At 38.2% G+C, this 19,917-nt stretch overlaps 1 protein-coding gene across 16 annotated transcripts in view; it reads right to left on the bottom strand.

The window, feature by feature from the left end:
- Positions 1-1,672: 1,672 nt before the first annotated feature.
- Positions 1,673-19,917, bottom strand: part of TTLL5 (tubulin tyrosine ligase like 5) — a 215,592-nt gene continuing 197,347 nt past the window's right edge. For all 16 annotated transcript variants that reach the window (XM_036238716.1, XM_016122545.2, XM_016122550.2 and 13 more), the window contains one exon: positions 1,673-2,324. Coding sequence is in view for 5 of the 16 variants with exons in the window: in XM_016122545.2 (XP_015978031.2) it covers positions 2,302-2,324 (23 nt within the window). In the remaining 11 variants the exon portion in view is untranslated. The remainder of the gene's footprint in view (positions 2,325-19,917) is intronic.

Raw genomic sequence — 19,917 nt, 5'->3', positions numbered from 1 at the left:
TACTCAGCCCTTTGGTGACGGGCCATTGCTCTCTCAACTTTCAGAGTCTACTCACTTGTGGCTGCCATTCTTGAATTTCAGTGGGCATGAGAATCATTCGAGTATTTATGAAAAATGTACAATTTCAGACTGCAACTCTAGAGATGTCTTAAAGGTCTCAGGTAGGGACGAGGCTCCCTCAAAACTACATTTTGAGAAATAGTGTATTTATTATACCTGACATTGTTGGTCCTCACTTGAGGCTTAAACAAGCAAGAGGGAAATAATCTTTCTGGCCCTAGAATAAACTTTTCTTGTGCTCCAACCTCATAGGACATCCCTAAAACATTGGCTTGTGGTTCATCCTAATGAACCAAGGCAATGAGATGTGTTTCCTGAAGTATCTCAAAGAAAACAGAACGCACTGTGATTCCAAATGTTCCTTTTATGTTAGAGCTCTACGCGTATCTTAATCAGCAGATACGAATAGGGGCAGGGGTCTGATGTCCATCTTCCCCATTCCACAAGTCACTGACAGGCACTACAGAAATTTGAACCATTGGCTGTCTTCAAAAATAACATTTGTTTTGAGGGAGGAGGTAAGGGTTAGGCAATGCCACTGCTGTTGCAGGGAGGACCCTAGGATCCTGGTTTATTACCAAGAGAAGTCTAGTACCAGTAAAAATGACTTGAATGTACGTGGGTAAATGAAGGGAGAGATCTGGAGTCTGGTCTTACCACTTGATTCAATTCTGATTGGTTACCGAGGCTTATTCCAAGCACTCTAGTTGGTCTAGAAGTTCTTTTACTGGGATTACACACTCTTATCCTTTTTCACAGGATCCTTATGGTGAGTCTAATCAAATACCTCATTTACCAATTCTAAACATCAGCAGGGACCATGAAGGAATTCTAATTCGTCTCCTAACAAATCCACGACCAAGTCAGCAAACAGTTAAAATGGTCCTCGAATGAATAGCCAGAAGTCCCAGGAACGTCTATAACACATTCTCTCATTTCTCTTGCAATCAGTAGACCTCATCCTTTACATGCAAACAAAATGCTTCAACGCACTCAAACCTTTGTTTTCATTCACTATGAAGGCAACAAAGTCCCTTTTCTCTTTGTTTTTTGGGTGTCATTTTCCTTTTGGGCTTTCAATGCTGAGTCTATAGCACATGGTTGGAGAAACCCCAGACTCTGGACGCTCCTCCAATAACTGGCTAGGGCAGCTAAGTCAATCCTTTGGCAGCATCTGCTGCCCACCTTTCAACTTTTTCTCCAGCAGAAGCAAGAGAGAGGAGCTGGGAAAGATGAGGAGGCGAGAAAGCAGAGGACAGGCAGGTAGGAAGCAGCCAGGCTGTGCTGCGTCACTCTGATAAACTGTTTAGGTAAACAAGGTGCACCTGGATACAGATTCACACGCCCCTTGAGCACCTATCTACTGTGGTCTGATAATGGAGGCATTTACACAGACCAGCCTCCCAGGTCCGGGAGCTGCCCTGGGGGAATAGCCTGGACCCACCACCTGCTGGAAGGAATTGTAAGAATGAAACATCTCTTTATAGCTCACATTTCTAAAATGAAGTTTAAAAAATTGCTCAGCGATGAAATAAAATGAGAAGTTGGTCCCATCTCAGTCTTGTTTGTGAATACTGATTGTTGGGAAATTAGTAACTGGAAAAAAAGAAAATAAAAATAGAATTACTTTATTAATTTTAGAAATCAGTAATTCCAAAGGGTGCCTTTACCGTGGCTCAAGCGGTCAGCAGCACACCGACTCTTCTCCGCTCTCCGTGAAACTTGGGATGGAAGCTTCCCTCCTCTCCCCCAAACCCTCTGAAAAGGGAACAACAACTTTGGTAGATAATGTTTTGGGGATTTTAGGCTTGTAGGAAGTAAAGCTTAATACTGCAATCTGGAAAAGAAGAGGAAGCAAAATGCAAATAGCCAAAGAGCCTCTTTTATATCATCTCTGTGTGGTAGCAGGAGAGGGACAGAGAAGACCTAAGCAGGCTGGGGGAGGGGCAAAGGGGTAAAAGATACACGTGTGCTCTGACGGGGTATATGATGCATCGGTTGAATGTCCCCACTGCCAAGTTCCATCAAAATCCAGCTGATGTGTTTTCCTGTCATCTCAGTAAAAGTCTGGATTGGATGACTGGCAACAATCTACTGCCACTTCTGCTCGAAGGCTCTGGGGACTGAGGCAGCAAAAACATACTACGGACCCCTTGCAGCGCTGGTGGATGGTTCACCCTCAGTCACGCACCCAGGAGTAGCGGGAGTAGTGAACAGGTTCTTCCTCCGCATGTTTCCGGTTCATCTTTTAGTGTGAGCAGGATCTGAAGAGAGAAAATCAACCACTAAGTGACTGAAATGAGTGTGAGGTTTTACTTATTTACAGCAATGTCTGCTTTAGTTAGGGTAACCGAAGATAAAGAAGTTGTGGCCCGATAAATGAAGTTCGCCTTGGACTAGAAAACTTTTCATTTTAACCACTTTTATTGGAAACCTTTCTAAACGCTCCTATTCTGCTGCTGCTCCCTTCTTGTACACTCCTTAGTTTCTTTTCTCTTCTTTTTTCCTGGATAATAACATTTTATCCCTTTTGCTTCTTAAACAGAAGATGCTAAATATGTTAACCTTTTCTAGAAACTCAGAGTCAGCATTATTAGCATTCAAGATTGAACTGCGTGGAAAAACTGCTCCGAGTTTGCCCAAATCTTCCCTCAATGTCAGGCTGTCAGATAACACCGTGCCTGGTACCCCTGTCACCACCCCCATAACCAACCTACACTCCACCACCCAGTTTAAGAAGAAGAACATCTTTAAACCCCGAATCCCCTGTGAGGTACCCCAATTCCTTCTCATACCCACCATCCTGAATTTCGTGTTTCTCTTTCTCTCGTTCACGTTTTAATAACAGGTTTATTTACTACATATACTTATATCCCCTAAATATTGTATTGTTTAGTGTTATGTGGTTTTGAATTTTATAATGCTGCTGTGACTATTCTTATACATGATCCCAACACACAACTGGAAGAATTTCGTTAGGTATATACTTAGGAGTGGAGCTGCCAGGTCGTGAATGCTTGCATCTTTAACTCTCTGAAAATCAAGCTGTATTATTTTCTAAAGTGGTTGCATCAGTTTATCGCCCTGCTGGCAGTGGATGAGCTTCCCTCACTTCTCCACTTCCTCTACATGTGGAGCAATTGTCTTGAGTTTGAAATTTTTGCCAATCAAGTGAGTATCCTACTGTGTTTTCAATTAGTATTTCCCTGATGAGGGATGAGGTTGAATATCTTTTCAAGTTTCTACTGCGCATCCATGATTTTTCTTCTAAGAATTGCCTTGACATGCATTCTGGCTTATTTTCTTGTTGAATTGCTGTTTAATAACCTTTTTTAAAACAACTTTATTGAGATATAATTCACATACCATATAATTCGCCCACTTAACATGTACAATTCAGTGGCTTTTAGTATATTCAGAGTTATGTATCTATCACCACAATCAGTTCTAGGACATTTTCACTGAAAGAAAATGAAACCGCATACCTCTGAGCCGTCACCCCCACACATCTCATCCCCCAGCTCTAGGCAACCACTAATCTATATTCTGTCTCTACAGATTTGCCTATTCTGGATATTTTATATAAGTAGAATCGTACAATATGTGGTCCTTTGTGTCTGGCTTCTGTCACTTACCATGTTTTCAAGGGTCATCCATGTTGTAGCATATATCATTACACTTTTTATGGCTGAATAATATTCCATTCTGTGTATATACTACATTTTATTTATTCACTCATCAGCTGATAGGCATTTGGGTTGTTTCTACCTCTTGGCCATTGTTAAAAATGCTGCTATAAACATGTACAAGTTTCGTTTAGACATATGCTTTCATTTCAGTTGGGCATATACATTAGAGTGGAATCACAGTTATATGGTAACTCTACATGTTTAATGGCTTGAAGAACTGCAAAACTTTTTCCAAAGCAGTTGCACCATTTTACAGTCCTATCAGCAATGTATGAAGGTTCTAATTTCTCTACATCCTCACCAACACTTGTTATTGTCTTTCTGTTATAGACATGCTGGTGGGTGTGAAGTGGTATTCTGCTGTGGTTTTGATTTGCATTTCTCCAGTGGCAAATGATGTCAAGAATCTTTTCACATGCTCATTGACATTATATCTTCTTTGGAGAAATGTCTGTTCCGAATCTCTGCCCATTCACAAAATTGAGTTGTCTTTTTTATTACTGAGCTGTAAGACTTCTCTATATATTCTAAACACAAGTCCTTTATCACATACATGATTTGCAGCTCCCATTCTGTGGGGTGGCATTTCACCTCCTGGACAGTACCCTCTGAAGCACAAAATTTAATGATGTCCACTTTGCGTAATTTTTTCTTTTGTTATTTATCCTGTGGATGCCATATCTAAGAAACTGCTTATTGATTTTTAAAGTTCTTTGCTTAATATCTTGGATACAATTTCTTGGTTCTGCGTGTTATAAACACCTTCACCTAGTTTGTGACTTGTCTCTCCATTTTCTTTATGGCATTTTTTTAAGGTTGCTTCATAATTTATTAATTTACAAGAAAGATCCTACTCAGAGATAAAAATTAGATTGCATTTAGATGCACATTTAGATGCACCTTTTCAGAAAATGTTTTTTTAAAAATGTTGCGACTTCCAGAAAATCCAGGAGTCACCATAAAAATGGTTTCTTATATAAAAAAAAACTTTTTCAAATAAAAAATTTCAAACGTACACAGAAAATGGAATAGTATAAGACATCTCCACGTTCTGTCATCTACCTTTGCTTATTATCAATAATCTACCTTGTTTCATTGCTCTCTCTAGGTTTTTTTTTTTTCCTGGTGCCATTCAAAGTACACCCAAGATAACACATTGTTTTACCCATAAATACTTCAGAATGTATCTCTAATGAATAAGGACTTAAGGAAAAAAGGAAAACAAATCAAAAAGAAAAAAAATGCCCCATAATATTGTGCTGGTGTCTTAGAATATAAGATGTTAATTTAAACAAAGTCAAATTTATCAATTTTCACCTTTATAAGTCTGTATTTTTTGTGTCTAATTTAAGAAATTCTTCCCTTATACCATGGTCATAATGATACTGTCCTATGTCTTATTAAAGATGGACACTTTTGCCTTTCATATTTAAGACTTAATCCAACCATATGTACTATGTAAAGCAAATTGTGTACTGTGTAAAGCAAAGATCTAATTTCATTTTCCCACATAATAATGAATTGTGCTAGCATTCTTTATTTAAAATCCATCCTTTGCACCTTTAACTGCAATGCCTCTTTTCATTGTTTTCATACAGGACACTAGTTTTAGGACTCTCTATCCTGTGCCAACACCATGCTCTCTTAATTACTTACCTTGATAAAAATCTTGAAAAGAATTCTTGGTATCTCTTATTCTATTCTTTAGAGGTATAGGGTTATTCTTGGCCTTTTTCTCTTCCATGTAAATTTTAGATTCAGCTTGTCAAATTAAAAAACAACTAACACCCTCTCAAATGTATAGATCAATTTTGGGAAGAACTGACAACTTTACCAAACTAACTTCTTATCTATGAACATGTATATCTCTCCATTAATTTTTTATAAAAAGTGATTCTCGGATAAGGTTTTGTAATATTTTAAATTATACATTAAATATTATACTCTTACGAATCTTTCGTTAGAGTTTTTGATTATACCACCTTTGATGCAAATTGTACCTTTTCTATAATCACATGCTCTGTTTGTTGCTGATGTATAAAAATGCAACTGATTTTGAAAACCTCTCTTATGAGGCTAATAATTTATTTGAAAGTTCTTTTTGGGTTTCCAATCAGACAAATCCATTGTGAGAGTAATGACAGATTTGCTTCTTTCTCCCTTTCTGATTCCTATGTCATTTCCTTGTTTTTCTTCACTGACCAGGCCTTCCAATCCAACACTCAGTAAAATGTTGTCTTGCTCTTCATCGTAAAGGCAATGAACAGTATGATGGTTACTGTTGGCTTTTTGTAAAGATACTTTATTATTAGGTTCCCTTATAGTCTCAGTTAGCTAGGATTTTTATTTTTTTTAAGTCACAAGAATACCGAATTTTATTAAATGCTCATTCTATGTCCATTGAGAGGAGTCTACGATTTTCTCCCCTTCAGTTAATTAGTCAATTTTTTAATACTAAACAATCCTTGTATCTCTGGGATAAATCAGACTTGATCATGATGTACTATCTTTTTTAACATTGTCGGACTCAGTGTATTAATATTTTATTAAAAAATTTTCATATTTATATCTATAATTAAGATCTTCTAACTTCAGAACCTTTTGGGGGACTGTCCCTGCTAGGTTTTGATATTAAGATAATAAGAATTGGGAAGTGCTCCCTCTTTTCCTCTATCTGGAATAGTTTGTATGAGATTGGTAAAACCATAAAAGCCTGGTGTTATTTCTGTGGGAGAATTTTTGCTCTTGACTCAATTTCCTAATAATTAAAGGACTATTTGGGCCTTATATTTCTTCTTGAATAAATTTTCTAAGTTAAATACTAAAATTGTATTCACCGAAGTTTTAAAAACGTATCAGCATAAAGTTTTTCATAATATCTTCCTACCATCTGTCTGATCTCTGAGGCATATGTAGTGTTCCTATTCGTTCCTCTTGATTGTATATTTTCTATTTTATTAATATCTTCTTTTATCCTTATTATTTTCTTCACTTTTTTACTTTTTTTGGATTTGTTTTTCACTTTCTTAATCCAGATACTCAGCACATTAACGTTTAGCCTCTCCCCTCTCCTTACTGTAAGTATAAATTTTCCTTTAATATTGCTTTAGCTATATTCCTAAGGTTTTGATAAATAATATTTCCTAATTCTATGATTTTCTTGATGAGTTAACTCTTTAATTTCTAAACATATGAGGATTTTCCAGTTAACTTTTTGTTATTGCATTATGATCAGGGAATGCAGTCTCTGAAATACAATTAAGGCCTAGTACATAGTTTCTGCAAATACCCATGGATGCTTGCAAAGAATGTATATTATGTATTTATTAAGTGTGATGTTCTACACATACCTACTAGATCTGCTAATTGTATGGTTCAAATTTCCTAACACATACCTGATTTTCAGACTGCTTGATCTACCAATTACTGAGCTACATTAAAACATTCCAATATGAAGGTGAATTTATCTTATTTCTCTTTGTGTTTCTGTTAATTTTTTTGTCCAATGTATTTTTTTTCATAAATATGCATTTTGTTTAATTTTAAAAATCAGTAAATATTCTAGTTAAAATATGTCATCAAGAAAAGGTTAGATACTTTGCTGGTGAATCTTTAAAACTTTCAGCCATAATATAGTCCCCTTTTTTATTTCTCAATGTGTTTTTGCACTAAAATCTATTTTGTGTGATGAATATAGCTACATCTCCCTGGTATATCTTTTTCCAACATTTTTATTTCATCTTTTTTGTATCCTTATGTTTTAGATATGTCTCTTTTAAACAACCTGAAAGTGGATTTTTTAAAATCTAGGCTGACAATATATTCATTTCTGGTTGACCATTTCCCTCCACCTCTGTGGCTCCTACCTTGCCCCTGCCGGATGTAGCAGCCATGAAGCTTTGTTAAATCCAAGATCAGCTCATGCATGCACTCCTCAGCCCAGAACTCACTGATGGCTCCTACTTGACTCAGAAGAAAAGTGCAAGTGCTTTCCTTGGCTCGCTGGGTCCTTCATGATCTGGCCCCTCTTCATCTTATGAGTCTCATCTATTCCCATTCTCCTCCTTGTTCCCTACGCTGCAGCCCTACTGGCCTCTCCATATTTCCCACACACAGCAGCTGTGATCCCTCTTCAAGGCATGTGCTCACATTGCTGCCTCTGCCTGGAATTCCCTTCCCTAGATATCCACTTGCTCGCTCCCTCATCTCCTTTAGGTCTTTACTCAAATACCACTCTTCCTGACTACCCCTGCTTAGAACAGTGACTGTTCATTCTCTATCGTCTTTCACAGCTTTATTTTCTCTAGAACTCTCACTACTATCTAATAAATTATTTTTGTTACTTATTTGGTTTGTCATCTATCTCTCCTATTAGGGATTATCGGCTGTTTTGTTCATTGATGCGCCTAGTACCTACAGTAGTGTTTAGTACATAGTAGATGCTCAGCAAATATTTGTTGATTCAGTCTTTGACTTTAACTGGAATATTCAATCCACTCACGTTTTTGTAATTACTAATATTTTTATTTCTACCGTCTTAAGTTATGCTATTTGTTCCACCTTTTCTGGGTTTTCTTTTCCTTATGGATTTATTATTTTTCCTCATTTCATTTCTACTACTTTGGAAGCTTTATATTTCTATTCTTTTACTACTCATTTTTGCATTTGTACATACTAACTACGTAAAGCTGAAATCAATCAATATCTTTAAACTCTGCACTGTGCAAAATCAAGTGAGACTATAATACCGAGGATCGTACCGTCCTCCTTGATTCACACGATGCTGGTGTTGAATATTTTCATTCTCTCATTCCCTTCTTTTTAATCTCACGAGAACATTTTCATCATCTTATTGGTTACGTTTATGTTTGTCCATATTTTTACACGTTCTTTGCTCATAATTCCTTCTTGCATTTCAGACCTTTTTCTGGTATCTCCTTCCTCTATTGGAAATATACATTCCTAGAATCTTTCCTTTTGTGAAAGGTTTACTAGTGGCCATTTTTTGAGGGCTCCGTGTGCTGGAAAATGTTTTGATTCAATCCTCATCCTTGGAAGATATTTTTGCTTAAAATACATTCTGTTTTGTAATCATTTTCTTTCATCAATGGCAACAGCGCACTGTACTTTGGTTTCCCCTATTGCTGCCGAGAAGCATGCCATCAATCAAACCGGCAGTCCTTCAGTAAACCTTTTCACTCCAGCTGCTTTTAACATCTTCCTCTTTAATATTCTACAGTTTCGATATGGTGGCTCTAGGTATGGATTTCTTGTGATTCGCTGCAATTTGTGCACCTTTCATTAGTTTTGGAATTTTTTTAACTCTTCAAATATTGTCCCTGTCCTACTTTTTTCTTTCCAGAACTCTAATTAGATATCTATTAGGCCTTCTCACTTGGTCGTTCACCAATTTTTCTTTCTGTGCTGCATTCCAGGTAACTTCTTTAAATACATCTTCGGGCTTATTGATTCTCTCTTCTGTTGGGTCTAATCTACAGTTAAGCCCATTTGTTGATTTTTAAGCATCAATTGCACTATTTTTTTTTTTCAATTTGACAAATATTACTTGGTTCTTTTTCATATCTGCTTGGTCATAATTTTAATCTCTTGGTTTTACTTACACTTCTACTCCTTCCTTTAATTTCTCTAAAGATATGAGAAAATGTTTTTTTTTTTTTTTATTGTATATCTGGTAATTTCGACACCTTAGTCTTTGCAGGTCTAATGTGGTTATCTGTCATTTTTGCTGGCCTTTTTGTTTTTGTGTATGTGTTTGTTTTCCTTTTTGTTTTTGATTTTAAACTGTTATCCCACAGTTTTTAGAACTTTAACTGTGGAAATTATTTGAAATTTGAGATGAAGGAGGATTCCTCCAGAAAAAAATAAGCATTTGATTCTATTAGGCACCTAGAACCACTAACTAGCTTAGGACCACCTTAAACTAAATTCTTAATCCGAAGTTTTTTCAGGGCACCTAGGGAGCATGAATTCATATCTAAGTTTACATGACGGTAATAATAAATGACCAGGGTAGAGCACCCTACACCATATCTCACTTAGCGCCAAGGTTCAAATAGGTAATTTTCTTTCAGTTCCTGAGGGTGTGGACGTAAGGTGGGAGGGGAGGGGTTATTTCTGGTCGACCTTTACATGGAGAACACAGCCCTTTGGGGTCCCATCTTTACACGATGGGTCTCTCACTACACTCTCCTCTCCATCTTGGGATTTGCCTATTGCGTCTCACACGCTGCTATAATTCTGATCTAGAGCTGCTTCAATAGCCACTCCTGCAAGGTGACCCATTGCTGGAGTCCTGAGGGAAGGGAAGGCACAAGAGGACAATAAATACCCTCCCACCCCCACCGCCCCATCCACTTCTATGGCCATGATTACAGCCTTTTTTTCTGTAGGTCCTTGAAAAACCAGTCATTGAAGTTAACCCATCTTCTTTTTTGATGTCTTGGCTTGGAAATTCTTTCTGTTTGGTCAAATATCTATGGATCATACTATTTATACACTTACTTGGAGTTTATCAAATAAACAAAGTTACATCTTATTAGGTTAGTTCTAAAGTCAACGAGCAACACAAACATAAAATAACATGAGAATTACTCTTAAAACTCTTAAAGCACCTGTAAAATACATTATACTGGTCTGGCAACTCTCAGAGTCGAACAAACCCAGTTTTTCTCCTGGCCTGCTGTCCTTCCATTAGCACCAGGTTAAAGTGGCTGGTGTGCGTTACTTTAACACAGTGAATAGAAATATTTTTAAACATTGTGATTGACATTTGCCAAGGTGAAATACACTACAAGAGGCACCTGGAAATGGAGAACTACTGCGGGACCAGCAGATTCACATTCCAGGCTCACTCTGAGGCTTAAGTTCCCTGAAAGGAATGGTGGACAGATTTCCCTAAACTATCTAAAAATCACTGTTTCTTTCACTTTAGGGGGTGGGAGATGAGGGACTTTACCTTGCACGTATCACTCATTTCCTCTACTACACCTTTTTAAGTGCAGAGACCACATTTTACAAATCTTCACGTGACCTGAGCTTCCAATATTTTGCCCTGTAAATATTTACATGGGGGCTGCTGGGTAAATATTTGACTGGCTGATGTAGGAAATGATCATTAGCAGGGTTCCCTATGGGTAGCAAAAGACTTCCAGCTAACAGTGCAAACCATGGACCTGCAAACAGCGCAAGGCCCGGTGTGATGAGCAGCAACCCACCCTCCAGCCCAGGCTCCTACCACCCACCAACTGTGTGAAGGAAAAGGATGCAGAGCTTCAGTGAGATCATTGTGGCTTTTACAGTGGAGAAGAGACAGAATCCATGACTTCTAGGCCAGTAACAATATGAACATATAAATGGAATCATTTTTACCCCTACAAGGTCTGAGGTGAATAAGAGTAATAAAATTAAAATTTTTAATTTTTAAAATCACCTAAATGCAAAGACTTTCTACGTCGTCCCTGTTAGATTTGTCCCTAAGTTCTTTCCAGTTGATCAGAGTGGCCCTGGTAGTGTCTTCTCACAACATTTTGGTTTGATAGGAAAGAGAATGAATGAATCAATTTATTTATATCCTGAGTGACATTAGGAGAAAGGGACAGCTGGGGAATGAGGGCCAACCTGCTGGCCCCTCACCTTCCCGGGCACAGCTCCAGTATGTAGGAATGAACAACACAGGCACAAGAGCATCAGATCCATTTCATGAAACCCTGCCCGGGTGACACAAAGGCGCCGGGCACAGCTGCGAGGGGTTTGTGTTCAGAGCCAAGGCAGCCCCTGAGTCACTCTGAAATGCGGCCACACGGGAGAAGGGAGCTGGCTGACCACAGCGGCAGCACTGAGCTCTCACCCCCTCCCAGAAACCTTTCTTCTTCATTTCTAATGAACATTATAGGCACTTGGCTTAACTCTTACATGCTAAAACCAGCATGGGCTCAAGTGTCTGTCTATGGGGGAGATTTACTTTCGACTTGCAAAAAACGAGTGTTGAACAGTTTCAATAAAATGCTATTTTAAGGAATTTTACTGCAAAGAACTAAAGTCATGTATACGATAAGCCGAATTCTTCGAAGAAAAACATACATAACTCATTTCTGAAATATATCTCTTATAAGCCTATAAAAACTATGTTCCCCTTATTCTGGTTCATTTTCTTACCACAACAAACCAGTAAGAAGGGCATGATAAAATTGCATCACGGACTAGAAAGTTATAAATCTATTTGAATGGATCTCAAATGTTGCTCCATTAAGTGTCTCTTTTTATAACTACATTTAGATAGTTAATATCCCAAGGACAGACCATTTAACCTGTTTGCAGAGGCTTTGAGTGTGTGCATGTGTGTAAGGATACTTAATAACTTCCCTTTTATGGAAGTTTAAAAATTGCGAGGCTGATATAAATCAAAGTTCTTGGGATCTAACTCTAAGATCTATCTACATCTGTCTAGTTTTGGAGCATAATCAACTTAAGCATATCTGACATATTTCTATAAATGTTTATGTATGTATACATATATAATCTGGATTTATAAATCACTAAATCATTAAAAGGAAGGTGACTTATTTCACAAAAAATTTCTTTTCATTCTTTTTAAAGGGATTTAATTTCATTATAAAGAGTTCTAGTAACAAAGAGTGGTAGATAAGCACAAGGCTATGGGCTTAAACTTGACCTCTGCTCTTTTCTGGCCTTCCCATCTTTGGAATTTAATAATGATTACTGTTTTGTGAATACAGGACAAATATATGCTCAGGGGTTTAACAACAGATTTTTATATGGCTTTGAGTTCAAAAGAACTGATATATTGAGATTTTGTCTATTTGAGAACAATAATTTATTGTCTGATGAAAATTTAGTCTCATTCTTTCTAGAATAGATGCAGCATTAATTCGAAAAGGGTGCTGGATACCAGTCCTTTGCCCAAAGATCAGAACAGCAGACTTTTAATTCTTTGAAGAAGGTAAATGAAGGCACCCTAGACCAGTTACTTTTACACGTTTTTTTTTTTTTACTGCAAATTCATAGTGAAAAATACATCTTACATGAACACACATAAATATCTTTATAACTTAAACAGAAGTCTCATCAAACAATTCTCACTCTTATTATAGATGGACCCTGCTATTTTTCTTTCTATTCCATCCTGTTCCATTGAGGGGGGCTGGGGAGACGAGGGACAATGGCTACCGTCAGTGGTACGCTAGTGAATGTGTAACTACTGGTTCTCTGTGGTGAGACAAAAAAACAAAAGCCCCAACTTTGCGCCGTTGGCTGATTTCCACCACAGCGGAGATCAAGTAACCAACATGACATTACTGAAGGCAGAGTTGGGAAGAGGCATGCACCACCGGCTCTCTTGAGCTTGGCTGTGATCCAGTAATTGATCTGATGACCCACTGTTAGGTCATGGCCCATAGTTTAAAACCCACTGCTTTAGAGTCTAGGCAACCAAACTCCCTAGTTGTTCACGGGAAGCTGAGAGGGGCCTGAGATATGGTTTCCAGGAGATGCTGAATGAGCGCACGGGTGCTGGGGATGACAAGCTGCTTGGGCACTGGAGGGCAACACCTCATGCCGACTCTGGCTCGGGTACCACTAACTACTCTGACGTCGGCTCCCTCCAGCCTGATTATCTTGGGAAAGTGAGCAGTGCCGAATAGCAACCTTAGGAAGATCACAATCTCTTGGAGCTTCAGTTTCTTTCTCATAATATGAGAATAACTACTTGTGTACCTTACTAGACTGTTATAAAGGCCAACTAAGATAATCCATAGGAAAGCATTCTGAAAATTACAAAGGACTCAACACAGTAGTATTCATATGAAAATGAGTCAACTTAACAAAATCTTATTCACGGGCAATTAAAAAATATCATCGAGATCAGCAATCATCCCGCCCTCTTGATTTCTCCTCTGTGGCTTTCTGAGATTCAAAAATGTTCCAGGTGCCTCTTCAGGCTGCCTCCTCGGACTTCTCCACTGGCCCCTCTCTCTCCTCTCCACTTTGCTGCTCTTTTCATTCTTTCCCTCAGAGAATTTATCCACTTATAGCTTGAACAGGCAGGTCTATAAAGACGGCTGCTAAACTCTACATTTGGCTCTGACTTCTCTCTGGCTTTTAAGAAGACTTTTCTGAGTTTAATGTTCAGCCATCATGTCAAATTTTACTTTTAAAATATTAACCGTATTATCTGTCTCACTCATTCACAATGCTGGGTACTCTAATTCTGTTAGTGGAGTACTATTCAGTTCTATAGGAAGGAAATTCTAAGACATGCTACAACATGGAAGAAACCTGAAGACATTATGCTAAATGAAACAAGCCAGTCACGAAAGGACAAACACTGCGTGAGTCCAATTATATGCAGTATCTTGAGAGTCAAATTCGTAGAAAGTAAAACAGTGGTTGCCAGGAGGTGGGGAAGGGAGACTGTGGAGTTAGTTATTTTTGCAAGATAACAAGAAAGTTCTAGAGATGGATGGTGGTGATGGTGCACAACAATGTGAATCTACTTCATCCACGGAACTGTAAACTTAAAACTAGTTAACATGGTAAATTTCGTATTATGTTTATTTTGACACAATTAAAATAAAAGATATTCAATAGCAGTAGATATTGATTTATCATTAGTCTGCTCCAAGCACTGTATGAAGTATTTACCACATGCACTGTCTTATTTAATTTGCATCAATGCTAAGAAGCTAAGGTGGGAAGAGGGGAAATCTACTGTTTTCGTCTGCCTAGCATCCCTTCCCATCTGCTTGTGGTTTCAGCTCCTTTTACTTCTCTTGGGAAACTGCCCCCTGCCTATTCTATTCTAATCTAGTGATTACGGCCAGATTACAAATGTCAGTCCCATACTCTCTTAATCACAAGAGTTGGCAACTGCCTTAATAAGTGTAATGTCATCCATGCCAAGCCAATCACAGCCCTTCCTTGGGATTCATATACACTAATGCAGAAAGAGAAATGCTCTCTATACTTTGTGGTCATCCAGCTGAAAAGAATAAGGCTGGAGCTCCTCAAACTACACTCCTCCATCTGATCTTGCTACAGGGAAGAAACCATACAAAGGAGGAAAAAGGGAGGTTAATGAAGCTGTGAAGAGAAATGAAGAGATGAAGCAAGGTAGAGAGAAAGAACATGAGGCAGAGAAAGATGGAGAGAGAGAAAGATCTAACCACACTTAGTTCTAATCCATCCTAATTCTCTTAGTCATGTGAGTCACTAGATCCAACCTTTCTCTTAGGTGTCTGAGTTGGGATTTGTTACTGCAACTAAATGTATTCTGGATTCCACCAGCGGAGACTCAGATGTCAGAATCGTTAGAATGAAGGTGAAAGCTGAAGCTTTGAAAATGAATAAAATGATAAGCCCAGAGAAAGAAAACTGGGGAAAAACCCAAGGGCACAACTGACCAAATGTACCCTCAGAAGGACACCCTGATCTTTGCCGAAGCAAAGTGCTAGTTGGGCATTTTGTAGAAAATTAATCTTGGAACCATGTCCTCCTTATTTTCTAAAAAGTACCAGAGGGAGGGATATACAAGTCTCAGCTAAGAAATGAGGCAGTAAGAAACATTCTTTACGTGGCTGTTGCAATGATTAAATGAAAAAAAAAAAAAATCCGCCTGGGATATAGCAGGTGCTCAAAAGATAGTTGCTATTATAATCATGATTTTTCAAACTATGATGACAAAAAGAAGAACTGGAAAACTCAAAACATCATGTAAGGAGAATAGAGCATGAGTTTAAAAGCTTCATATAGTAACTTAAATTTCATTTCTTCAAGGTCTTTCTTTTAAAAACTGTTTCTATTTGTGTTTTTAAAAAGAATCCATCCACAAATTAAAACAAAAATTCAAACAATACACAAGGGTATAGAGTTAAGACTATTTTCTACTCCATACTTATTATGGGTGTGTGTGTGTGTGTGTGTGTGTGTGTGTGTGTTAGTATCTTTTATTTAGCTATATATCATAGAAATTGTTCCATGCCAATAAAACATCTACGTCAAGAGAACTCTTTAAGTGATCCATAGAAATATTATTCAAATTCCAAGACACCTTTTTAGTGTGGGTCATCTTGTGAGATCCTCTTCCCATCTCACTCTCTGGTTCCATAGCTTTTTCTAAGAAAAACTGAAAAGGACCCCAGAATCGGTCTGTCATCTTGTTATTATGTAACCAGAAGATAACAGGAAACAGCTTCTTCCTCTCTTAAAACAAAGGGCCACCCAAGGGGGTGTTCCAATGAACAGGAGCCAAATTATTGGAGCTCAATATTTGGAGACGTTATTACAAGTGATGGCTCTTAGAGTGCTCTGAAAGGTAGAGTTTAATTTCATTATTAGCTTCATTTAAGAGACCAAAAAGAGGGTTGCTGATGAAAAGTTTGACTTTGGTTGGGAATGACGACAGCCTTGCCACATGAACTCTGATGGTTAGACAAACATGAGACAATCAAGTTGACAATGCTACTAATTTTAGAGGCTAGAGCTACTGGAAACTCAGTGTACTGACTGAGGAATCAGATGTCAGCTCGCTATCGCCACAAAGCAGATGTCCTCTGGATCCTTTGAACTAAAGCTTGGTTTCAACCACTGCCCATCCTTCTCTTGCAAAGTTCTTCCTATGAGTTCTCAAAAGGCTCCCGAACATGTTTATTACTTTATATTTATCTTTCGAACTAGTCCATACAGCTCACTAGTCATTTTTATTACTCTCCACTGGATTTTCTAAAATATATCACCTCTCTAGGTATTATGGTTCACTGAATGCCCATCTCTAAGCTACTATTCTATTTCCCTCTTTGGGTCTATTAACAAGAAAAGAACGACTACAGCAGTTTGTCACCCTTTTATGACCCGTGCTCCATCGGCCAAGAAGACTTTGTTCGGTTTTACTTTCTTTAGTTTACTGTAGGAAAGCTGTAGGTTTCTTCTTACTTTATATACATAAAAGTGTATTATAGTTTGACTGGGCTTTTTTTTTGTTACTCCCCTCTTTTTTCACTGATCCCCTCTTCAAATGCACCCCTGGTTGAGATTCGTTACATTAGATCAAACTGAAGGATTCATTGTATTGTTTCTCTTCGGTCTAGTTCATAAAATGCTTTCTCATGCCCAGAAAACCTCAGCCTAACTGTCGAAATTTTATGCCTTCCAAATCAGAACCACCTTAGCTCACAGAATGGTAGCGTGAACTACAGGTTATAGCAGAGAGAGTGGCCACATGTTTGATGAGGTCGAATCTACACTATCATGCAAAAATTGTCAATTTGTACATTTTTTTTTAATTTTACATTATTAAAAACTAAACTCAACTAGTGGTAGCAGTCTTTAAGATGGCCTTCTATGATTCCTATCTCCTGATACCCGTGAATTTACTTTTGACAAAGAGAATACAGCAAAAGTCATGGAGCATTACTTTAGAGATTGAGTTATAATAAGGTTGTGGTTTCTGCCTCGGGTGCTCTCTCACTCTCCCATTCTCTCATGTATTGCTACCCAGAGGAGGCAGCTGGAGCAGTTTGCTAGGGCTGTCGTGACCAATACGACACGCTGGGTGGCTTAAACAACAGACATTCATTTTCTCGGAGTTCAAAAGGCTGGATGTCTAAGATCAAGGTACTGGTGGGTCTGGTTCCTTTAGAGGCCTCTCTCCTTGGTTTGCAGTTGGCCGTCTTCTCCTTGTGTCCTCACGGGGTCTTTCCTCTCTGTGAGAGAGTGTTCCCTAGTGTCTCTTTGTATATCTAAATTTCCTCTTCTTATAAGGACACCAGACAGACGGAATGAGGGCCCACCCTATCAGCTTTCTTTTAACTTAAGCATTTTTAAAGGCCCTATCTCCAAATAGTCACATTCTAAGGGACTAGGGGTTAGACTTCGACATATAAACAGGGGGAGGCACATTTCGTTGATACAGCAGCCCTTTGCAGAGGCCTGAGTGGAAAGGTGTCTGCCAGCAACCACGTGAGTGAGCTTGGAAGCACATCCTTCAGTTGTACCGTCAGATGAGGTCATAGCTCTGAGGTGACAGCCTCATTACAACCTCATGAGAGACTGTGAGCCAGAGGCGCCCAGCTGAACTAGGCTGCCTGGCCCACAGAAACTGGGAAATAATAAATATTTGTCATTTTCGGTCATAAATTTTGGGTTAAAATTTGTTATGCGGCAATAGATAACTAATGCAGCTAATAACCTCATGTATCAATAAAGAAAAACCTGAATTAACTGGAATGCTTGGGCAAAGAATACTATAGCTACTTAGCTTTTTTTTTGTAAATTGGGGTTAAGGCCAAATTTTTGTTTTAAGCCTTGATGCAAATGAATCGGTGTACTTTTCTGCCAAAAAATAATGAAGTCTTTGATGACTGATGATTGACAGGGTTCTAGGAGTCACTTGATATTAAAAAAAAAAAAAATCATCAACATTTTCACATGTAATATCTCAACTAGTTTATCTCAACTAGTTTTCACAACAACCTAAGCATAGTACCCGACACAGCAAGCATTCAAAAAATATTTCTAAATGAATATATTTCCATTTAATGGATGACAAAACTGAGCCTAGAGAAGTCAATTAACTTGTTCGAGATCTCACAGTTACTAAGCGGCAGGCATGGTACACAGAATCCAAGTTCAGGATTTTTTCTACTGTACCATGTCACCTTATATATCTGCTATTTGCATTTTCTTCCTTGAAGTTATGAATACAATTTTTTTTTTAAATAATGAAATTTTCAGTTAACTGACACTTTATTTCACTTTTTTCCCCTATGGGAGCTGTGTTGAAATGAAAAGTAGAGATAAGTAAACAACTATCCTCTGAAAACAGTCTATTAATGAAGTATGAGCACGAACACCCCGGTTTGCCACTGAGTCAGTTCCGGATGATTTGTATTTAAATCTTATCTTCTTAACAGTCAACGAATAGTGGATTAAACACCTTTAAGCTTATTAAAGATAGGTATTATATTATATGTCTATTTTTCTCCCCCCATATAGGTTTCTGGGTCAATGAAGAAACACAGCCCCTGAACACTAGGAAAAAGCTGACAGCAGAAATGGCATGGAGTTTCTCTATTTTCTCTCAGAATTCTATGGGACAGAAGGAAATACAGAAATAGTTGTTAAAATGCCCATAATTTATAGGATATGAACACCGCATAGTTGATCTTACCACTGTCCAGAGACTTATTTGGTTTATGTTAAATCTTGTAATAGCAATAGGTTTTAATGTTTCATCCAACATTCACTTGCTGAATGCCTACTATATGCCCAGCACTATGAAAAGTACTGGTGATAGAGAAGTGAATGACATAATTCCTAATCCCCCTGGAAGTTTATAATCTGAGGACCAATAAAATAAAATAAAATAATATATTTTAGCAAATTCTATTACAGAAGAAGGCAAAGGGTGCCACAGAAGTTGATGGTAAGAGATGGGTACTGTGGTCAGCAAAGGATTTCTGGAGAGATGACAAGAGCTGGCAATGAGAGCAGGGGCAGGAGTTAGCCAAGGTGAGGTAGCATTTCTATGAAGGGGAAATATCTTGTGCAATGGCACGGAAGTTTGAGATAGTGTGGCAAGTAGTTCAGAATGCCTGGAATTTAAAGGGATAGTGGAGGAGTGGTGGAGAACATGGGGTGAGAAGGGAGCAGACCATGAAGGGCTGTGGCTACCCAGGTTAGGAGTTTGCACTTTCAAGGGAGCTTTGGAAGACTTTTTGCTGGGGAAGAATCATAATTCTGATTATTTTTAAAGATCACTTTAAGATGAGTGTAGAGGAAAAAAGCAGATGAGACTGAGGGCAAAGAGATCTGAATGGAAAATACTATAGGAATTCGAACAAAAAGTGGTGTGTCCGAATTAAGGCAGTGGAAATAAATGGGATTGGACATAAAATCTGAGAAGTATGTAAAAGGAAAAGTAAATTAATTGAAAACAGATTGGATATGTGAGGTTAGAGGAGTAGGCAGAATGATTCTTAGATTTCTGGCTTCACCTTTGATGAAGGTGAGTAAGGAGGGGCCGCGAGAGAAGTGTGCCCGAGAAGGCCATGAGCTCAGTTTTGGATGTGCTGGGCTCGAGGTGACCGTGAGACATCAAGAGAGATGTCTAGAGGTGGCTGGCATATATGGATCC

The sequence above is a fragment of the Rousettus aegyptiacus genome, unplaced genomic scaffold, assembly GCF_014176215.1.
Source record: "Rousettus aegyptiacus isolate mRouAeg1 unplaced genomic scaffold, mRouAeg1.p scaffold_m13_p_3, whole genome shotgun sequence".
In the NCBI taxonomy this organism is placed as follows: domain Eukaryota; kingdom Metazoa; phylum Chordata; class Mammalia; order Chiroptera; family Pteropodidae; genus Rousettus; species Rousettus aegyptiacus.
Note: the sequence above shows the minus strand (reverse complement) of the source record. Positions and strands in the feature narration are given on the sequence as shown.